The sequence below is a fragment of the Panthera pardus genome, unplaced genomic scaffold (genome assembly GCF_024362965.1).
Source record: "Panthera pardus isolate Hobbes unplaced genomic scaffold, ASM2436296v1 HiC_scaffold_6, whole genome shotgun sequence".
Lineage (NCBI taxonomy): Eukaryota > Metazoa > Chordata > Mammalia > Carnivora > Felidae > Panthera > Panthera pardus.
Window position 1 is genome coordinate 106822113 of NW_026526991.1, and position 9279 is coordinate 106831391.

Genomic DNA, 9279 nt, shown 5'->3' on the forward strand with positions numbered 1-9279 from the left:
TATGGTCCGTCCATCATGTGTTGTATAACCAAAAGAGTCTATATGCTCTGTGAGATCAGAGGGTCTTTGAAGACATGGCAATATCTTATTCACTTTGTATTTACTACAATACCTAGTATAATGATTTGCTGACCAAATGTTTTCTAAAAATCATTCACCTCCTTAATTAGCTAATGCTAACTAGTGCATTCTCTATAATAGGTAAATAAACACTTTACAATTTTATAATAGGGGCTAATTACTCACTGTAATAAGGTCATCTCTCGCTCTGAGGACTTTGAGCCTTGCTTGATTCATCAAATTAGACATCTGACTGCAAAAGATATGGAAAAATAGTAGCAGTACAGCATAAAAATATAGAAACTGTAGAAAAAATATACAGCTTCCTGCATACGCACAAATACTCCTCTTTGCATATACTCGAGTGGCTTCTATGAACTTATTTTCAAAGATAAAGAAGCACTTTTATATCAGTTATTCCAACTTTTTTTTCAATAATCCTGTGAAGCTTCCATTTTCACAAAGGAAGAAAAATAATTAAGCAACTTGCCCAAGGTGAGAAAAGTGTAAGTTGGTCCAGTTAAGACTTGAACCCATACCTCCCTGACTCCAAAGCACATGCTCTGTCTTTTGTCCCACTGACTTTTCAAAGCTTCCTTAGCTAATATTGTGACCAGGATCTACTTACATTTTCTTCTGCTGCTCAATCTGCTTTTCTTTCTTCTCATAGTATTCCATAATCTTCAGTCTTTGGGTTTGCACAAGACGACCTTTCTCAATGTTGAACTCTTCCTCTGCCTACCAAGGAATTTATTATTATTAATTCATTACAGCAGATCTGGAGTTTTATTTTAAGCAGCTGGTAACCAGAGGTACTTGCTTATAATTATCGTTTTCCATATCAAACATAGGAAGTTTATTATGACTTGTCTTCAAGAATTATTTCTAATTTACTTAAAAGAGATAACCATTGATTTTCATCATAAATGATGAACCAGAAAACTAAAAATCTGATAAAAAATAATCATACCCAGCGGTGCCTGGCTGGATCAGTTGGTAGAGCATGCCACTCTTGATCTAAGGGTCCTAAGTTCAAGCCCCACGTTGGGTGTAGAGCCTACTTAAACTAAAAATTAAAAAAAAAGAAAAAGAAAAAGGATAATAGTACCTACCCACAAAGTCATAAAGGATATATTGATAGAAGGTTCCGTATGTGAAAAAAATCATTGGGGCGCCTTGGTTGAGCATCTGACTTCCAGAAGCTCAGGTCATGATTTTGTGGTTCATGGGTTTGAGCCCTGCATCAGGCTCTCTGCCATCTGTGTGGAGCCCACTTAACATCCTCTGTACCCCAGCCTCTCTCTGAACCTCCCCAACTCACACTCACTCTCTCTCAAAAATAATAAACAAAAAAAAAAAAATCATTATGTATTCTAAATTTAATCCATTTGCTTACTAGGGGGCTAATAAAAAGAACACAGAATTTGGAGTTTAGAAGATCTGGGTTACTGCCTAAAGAATCTGGTCAAGTAATCTCAGTTTTAGTCCTCCCTTATAAAAATAAAAGAATTATAACAGCATTCTTGCCTCCATTGATCAGAAAAATAAGATGAATCTAACAGTCGTTTTAAAATTATAAATTAGGGGTGCCTGGGTGGCTCAGTCAGTTAAGTGGCCAACTCTTGGTTTCGGCTCAGGTTATTATCTCACAGTTCATTGAGTTTGAGACCCGAATTGGGCTCTGTGTTGACAGTGTGGACCCTGTTTAGGATTCTCTTTTCCTCCCTATTTCTCCACCCCTCCCACGTGCTCTCTCTAAATAAATAAACTTTTAAAAAACTTAAAAAGAAAAAAACAAGCACAAATTAATGAAAAAGCAAAATAACAACATAAAAATACTACACCTCTTTAAAAAAAATTTTTTTTAATGTTTATTTATTTTTGAGAGAAAGAGAGAGACAGAGTGTGAGCAGGGGAGGGGCAGAGAGAGGGAGACACAGAATCTGAAGCAGGCTCCAGGCTCTCAGCTGTCAGCACAGAGCCCAACATGGGGCTCAAACCCATGAACTGTGAGATCATGACCTGAGCCGAAGTCAGACCCTTAGTCAACTGAGCCACCCAGGCACCCCAATACTACACCCTCCTTAACCAGCTATCATAATTACCCATAGATGCTAAATGTCTAGTTTCCAGATTCCATGAGAAAATTAACCCATTACTTTTCTACTCCCTACCATAAAATTTCAGGACACTTATTGACAATCAGGATGTTTAGAAAGGAAAATTTATTTTTTAATATTAAAGATAAGAGCTATTTGGAGTGGCTGGGTGGCTCAGTTGGTTAAGTGTCCAACTTTGGCTCAAATCATGATCTCATGGTTCCTGAGTTCAAGCCTCACATTGAGTCTTGCATCACGACATCGGGCTCTGCTGTCAACACAGAGCCTGCTTTGGATCCTCTGTCCCCCTCTCTCTCTGCCTCTTCCCTGCTCACGTTCTCTCTCTCTCAAAAATAAACATTAAAAAAATATTTAAAAAAAAGAAAAGATATTCTTAGCAGTCCTATGTGATATGTTGTTAAACAACTAGTAAAATTACTCCTTACCAAAGCAAAAACAATACGAAATTTTGATAATTTCTTAAACCTAGAAAAGGAAATCTCACCTTTGCATCTATTTCTTCTGCTTTCTCATTGGCTTCCTGTTCAATAAAAGCCATCATATGCTTAATCTGTAAGAAAAAAATGAAAAGATTATTTTATTTTTGAGTATAACAAGAAAAGAAAATGTACCTATCTTTTCTGATTCATTCAACAATCAATCATTATTGAATGCATATTATGTGCCACGCATTGTATACAAGGATAAATGAGATAATTTCTGGTCTCAGATATCTTATAATCTGGAATTTGCTCTAGCAAATGGACCAGATGCAATATTCAATATCACAGAACATTATCCTATTCTCAAAGAACTTAGAGTTTATGGGGGAGGGTGGACTAAATATATACCCTCCTCTACTTCATACCCCTTTTGGCCAGGACCCTCTTTTTCTCTTCTCCATCTCTAATAAAATGGATCAAAGACCTATTTAGATTTACTTTTTCAACTTTTTAAAAAAGATTTTATTTTTAAGATTTTTTTATTTTTTATTTTTAAGTAATCTCTATACCCAACATGGAACTTGAACTTCTAACACTGAGATCAAGAGTCACATGCTCTACTGACTGAGCCAGCCAGGTGCCCCATACTTTTTCAACTTTCTTACCTTCTACTCTCAACATACTTTAATTCACTTCTACCCCTTCAGTCCACTGAAATTACTCTCATAAAATGACAATAATCTCCTAGTCCTTAAATCTTGGCCTCACCTTAATTGACATTTCAGCATCTCTTGTTATGTTGACCAATCCTCCCTTCTTAAACAATCTCTTCCTTTTGACTTCCTTGTTCTCCTTCAGTGCCTCTGCCTCCTAGACTGCTCTTTTTTAGATATCCTACTCACAGCAACCTAAATCCAAAACACTCACTAATGAACAGTTAACCACTCCCTGCCCCCAACTTTGATCTCTATCTGGAGGATTAGTACAACATTCAACTTTGACTCTTCCTTGTACTTCAGTCCTCACATCCAATCAACCACCAAGTCCAATCAATTCTCTCTTCCAATGGTTCTTTTATTTGTCCACATCTCTCTATCTTCTTAGCCACTATCCTAGTCTTTGCTATCACCATCTCTCAGCTGAATTATTACCACAGCTTCCAAATCTGTCTACTGGCCCCCAGCCCTGTTCCCTCTTTCATCAACTCTACACTGCAACCAGAAAGATCCTTTAAAAAATGTTGGTCTCATCACATATCACATTCCCCCACACCCCAACGTTCTTTATGATCAAGCTCAAAAATTTTAGAAGGTACATGATCTGGTCAATGCTTACCTTGCCAGCATCATATGAAAAATAACTTTCACCACTCGCCACTCTTCAGACTCTTGGTTCCTATCCTACTAAACTTATTTCAGTTTTTCTGTTCCTTGAGTTCACCACTCTCTCCTTCATTTCCGAGATTTCAAATATGTTGTTCCTTCCACTTGGAATACTCTTCCTCCTGCTTCATCTAGCTAACTTCTTGGGATTCAGCTTGCTTAACTGCCTTTGGGAAATCTTTTCTAAATTTCTCACCTACATGCATCTAGGGCACTCCACACTTCCTCTACCTAAATACATATTCATAATTCCTTGCTTACTTGTCCCTATCCACAACTAAACTATAAGGTGAGGTCCTTGTTAAAGGGCTTTAGAGCTCTGGCTACAGAGAATAAAGTCCACTGAAGTCTTCTGAATGGGGCTTGGGGTGACTGATCCAATTTAGACTCATAAACGAAGTATTGTCTCCAGTGAAGATGTAAAATACACCCAAGGGAATATACAAGTAACACAGCTCATCAAACTCACTAGTAGTTTCATTTCATAGGGGCTCTATCTGAAAGAAATGATGAATTAAAAAAAAAGCTGATTTTAAAAACATCAATAACCTCTAGGTTAATTCATTGTGTTAATATTAATTCTCGCATCTAAGGTAAGCTCCATGAGTACTGAGATCTTGTCTTTTATATCATCATAACTCCAGAAGGGAACAACTGCCACTACAGTGGGTACTCAATAAACATTTGTGAATGAATGAGAACCTGCTGGGTATTTTAAGCCTGTTGAGATATCCCAAGTACTTTTTATTTTTATATATTTTTTTACTTAAAAATTTTTTTTAAATGTTTTTATTTATTTTTGAAGGAGAGAGACAGAGCATAAACGGGGAAGAGCAGAGAGAGAGGGAGACACAGAATCTGCAGCAGGCTCCAGGCTCTGAGCTGTCAGCACAGAGCCCAACGCAGGGCTCGAACTCACGAACCATGAGATCATGACCTGAGCTGAAGTCGGATGCTTAACCGACTGAGCCACCCAGGCGCCCCTATATTTTTTTAAATGTTTATTTATCTTTGAGAGGGAGAGACAGTGCGAGTGGGGGAGGGGCAGAGAGAGAGACAGAGACAGAGACAGAGAGAGACAGAGAGACAGAACCCGAAGCAGGCTCCAGGCTCTGAGCTGTCAGCGCAGAGCCTGATGCAGGGCTCGAATGAGATCATGAGATCATGATCTGAGCCTTAGCTGGATGCTTAACCGACTGAGCCACCCATGCGCCGCCACCCCCCCAGTACATTTTAGAGTTTAACAATCTGGAAACAATTCCCAGCTTCTCCATATACCACAAAGATATCATAAAATTAAGGTACACACAGATGTACAAAAGTGAGTCAAGATTTGTTTTACAATAATGTGAACATACTTAACACTACTGGACTGTACACTTAAAAATGGCTGAGTAAGTTTGTTTTATATATTTTTTAAAAAGTGCATTAATAGGGGTGCCTGGGTGGCTCAGTCGGTTAAGCGTCCGACTTCGGCTCAGGTCACGATCTCGCGGTTCGTGAGTTCAAGCCCCGCGTCAGGCTCTGTGCTGACAGCTCAGAGCCTGGAGCCTGTTTCATATTGTGTCTCCCTCTCTCTCTGACCCTCCCCCGTTCATGCTCTGTCTCTGTCTCAAAAATAAATAAACGTTAAAAAAAATTTTTTTTAATAAAAAAAATAATATAAAATAAAAAGTGCATTAATAATACAAGCTCATGCCATCAGAGTCTTAAAGAAAACACACAGTATGGTTTTAAAAGGTAAGATTTCCTTTTTATCAAAATTCTTAGCAGCTACCCTATGCTTAAGGAACCAAAATAAGTATGATAATCAGAGCCTATTTCATAGGTAATACAATACTTACGAAGTCTCAGGCCTTGAAATATTTGTAGTACCTAATCCAGAGGTACATTGTATAGAAAAACTGTGACCTTGCTAAAAGCATTAACCCCCACAGATTTGTGTGTGTGTTCACAGTAAGGAATCTTATCTCCACAAGTTCAGTTTGAAGCCTTACTGAACTCAGTTTGGAATTTTAAAGTAGTTTAAATACAGTAATCAAAACAGGTGTTTATAAATGCCACAAGGCATGGGCCTGTAGAGGTGAACTCTGATTCAAACCTGCATTATCTGCCTTTATCACTCATGGTGGACCCTCTGCTACCAGATTTGACTAGATCAGCACAGCCTAGAGCAAAACACACTCATTTTAACCCAGGTCAGAGAACCTGTTTACAGCCAACATGATCATATTCTGTCTTCAGGAGTTCCAACAAGAGAAATAGTGAAACCCTTCAGGACATTTAACTCTGCCCCTAAGGCAGAGCCTTTAGAAAATACTTTCCTTCTTCCTGCTAACCCTACTAGGTTTTAAGTTTTTTGAAGTCAGATTCCTTCGAAAATTTAATGAAATAACCATACTCCCCACATAAAAACAAATATATATAAAATTTTTTTTAGATTTATTTTTGAGATATAGAGAGACAGAGTAAGAGCAGGAGAGGGGCAGAGACAGGAGACACAGAATCTGAAGCAGGCTCCAGGCTCCCAGCTGTCAGCACAGAGTCCGATGCCAGGCTCGAACTCACAAACCGTGAGATCATGACCTGAGCCAAAGTCGGATGCCCAACCACCTAAGCCACCCAGGCACCCCTACATAAATATTTTAATACAATAGGGAAGACGTCAGGGAATCCTCTATTTATAAACACTTACTACATGCTTGGTGCCTGGCCTATTCACTGCTGCGAATACAGGGAACAAAATACACTGCCCTTATGGATCTTAGAGTGTGGAGAGGCAGAGAACAGATTTCTTCATCTTTCAATTTTACAGAAAAAACAAATAGTTTCAGTCTAAGGAAATATACCACTTTATCTTTATAATATATTTTTCCTGGGGAAGCCTTATTCTTCAATAAGTAGGGTAGGAAAAAGATGAAGGAACAAGTGGAAGAAGAGAATCAGCACTGTAATTGTGACTACTAGAAGGTATGGAAGGCACTGTACTTTTCCACTGCACCAAGTTTCTCCTATAGTAAAAATCAGAAATAGCAGTTTATATGTTAAAAACCCCATTATTTTGTAAGAATATTGTTAAGATTTCTTAATCTTCTCCATAGACACTATTTTTGTTACACGATTTCCCCTTTATGATTAGCATAAGACCACTGATGAAGAAACACTCCATTCTTAGTGCATACTAGATTAAAATGCAGAGTCATTTCCTAGGAAAAGGAAAAAATATTTTATTGGTCACTTAAGATTCATAAGGCAGTGAGTGAGCTTTAGTCAGAGAATTTTCCTAGTACTTCAAAAAGAAATGGATTTAGTTCTCTAAACTACGTAAAGATTAAAGTGCAGGCTTAAGCTTCTTTCTCTGAAAAACCTTTTGGCAATATGACTACTAAATTCAAGGACCCTGGTTGCAAAGTATCTATGCAGGGCAAATGGAAACCACTTTTTCCTGTTACTTACAGGCCTATCAATGCCAATATATTATCCTGGGAGACTTTCAAATTATAACTTTCTCAATGCCCACAAACTCGAAGGCATGACACCTTAAAAACACAAAAACAAAAAACCCCTAAAGTTTCCCAGGGCTGTTTATACACTTGCAAAAATAATGTAGGTTCACGACTTCCATAATTTTTTTCCACTGACCTGGACTTACTTACTTTATGCCAAACATTGGCGCTGGAGTTCATAAATGTTGAGAGGAATTCTGCATTATGATTAATAAATATTTACAAAATATTAACGTACACACTTACTGAGAGAGCAACCATTCATTATGATAGAGGGGATTCTTCCAAGATGAAGATAAACAGTTCATAAAATGAATGACCTCAAAACAACATTGGAAGCAGCGGTCTCCCGTCAGCACTTTATCCTACTGTGAACCCTTCTCCCGGGGTTAAAAATCAAACGAAAAAGAGGTTTTTAATCCTTGCATTCAATTTGCATTTCAACCCTTGTTTTCAATTCTCTGCTCTAACAACCACAGCGAGTACCCTGGGAAAATAGGGAATGCCGAGGTGGGAGCCAAAAAGCCAGCAGCACATCAAGGAGGCGGCACGCGAAACCCCAGCTGAAGACATAAGACTGTGAGTCAAACCTCCCTCCCTCAGACAGACCACTAAGCCCCGGGGACTTGAGGTAAGGGACCCCTCCTTCGGCATCTGGGCTGCCCGAGGCCCGCGTCCTCCCTGAGCCGGGTTCCAGCCCGTCACCCTGGGACCGACGCTGCGACTACGCCAGACCCAACCGCAGGCCCTCACCTGCTTTTGCACGTCAGCATCGCTGAGAGCCATAGCGAAAGTGCTGCTAGGCCGGAGGGACACTGGCTGGAACGCGATTAGAACAGGGAGGTAAAAGGAAGGGGAAAAGAAAACCCGGCGCAGGTTTCGGCTTCCTTTGCTTTATAACTCCAGCTTCCGGTTCCTGCCAGGTGACGGCACACTCCCACCCTTCTCAGCCAGTGGGAAAAAAGCTGGTTCGGGGAAGTCCCGCCCTGGCCCCGCCCTTCCCTGGCTGAGCGCCTGCGCGGGCAGCCCTTCTCGGTTCAGTGCCAGTTCCTTTGGTCACTGGCTCGTGACTAACGAGCTGTTTTCTTCAAAAGCCTCTTCCTCGGTAGCAGGGAGAGAATGGGAGTTCTGGTGTTTGCAATTAGTTGAATTATGTGAGTTTTTGTAGCCTTATAGCCCTTGAATTTTTTTTAGGTTTACATTTTTAGCACAAAATCAGAATTTATTATTTTGCTTTCTTGGCCTTAATGAAAGCAAATTTCACCAATATTTTATTTATTAATGGATTTTATTTTTAGAACAGCTTTAGATGTACAGAAAAATTAAGCAGATGAAGCAGGGTTTTCGTGTATCTTTCTCCCCCTTACACACTGGTTACTGTATTAACATCTTACATTACTATGGCACATTTGTTACAATTAATTAAGCAATATTGATGTATTGACCCAAGTCCATCATTTATTCGGATTTCTTTAGTTTTAACCTAGTGCGTTTATTCTTTTTCAGGATCCCATCCAGGATACTGTGTTTCATTTAATTATGTCTCCTAAATTTGTTGGGTGTGAATGTTAACTCAACTTTTCCTTTTTGATGACCTTGACAACCTTGAGGGATACTAATTAGGTATACTATAGGATGCACGGCTCTTGGAATTTTTCTCATGATTGGTCAGTGGTTTTGGTTGGAAGATTACAGGGGTAAAGTGCCATTTCATCACATAATACCTAGGATTCATGCTGTCAATATGATTTTCGAGGGGTGCCTGGCCGGCTCACTCTGAGGAGCATGT

At 39.2% G+C, this 9279-nt stretch overlaps 1 protein-coding gene across 1 annotated transcript in view; it reads right to left on the bottom strand.

The window, feature by feature from the left end:
• ATP6V1E1 (ATPase H+ transporting V1 subunit E1) overlaps positions 1-8399 on the bottom strand; it is a 30992-nt gene extending 22593 nt beyond the window's left edge. The window contains exons 1-4 of the mRNA XM_019465060.2: positions 8244-8399; positions 2665-2730; positions 689-798; positions 247-313 (exon numbers count right to left, since the gene is read on the bottom strand). Of these exons, the coding sequence (XP_019320605.1) occupies positions 247-313; positions 689-798; positions 2665-2730; positions 8244-8276 (276 nt within the window). The 5' untranslated portion in view covers positions 8277-8399. The remainder of the gene's footprint in view (positions 1-246; positions 314-688; positions 799-2664; positions 2731-8243) is intronic.
• Positions 8400-9279: the final 880 nt, after the last annotated feature.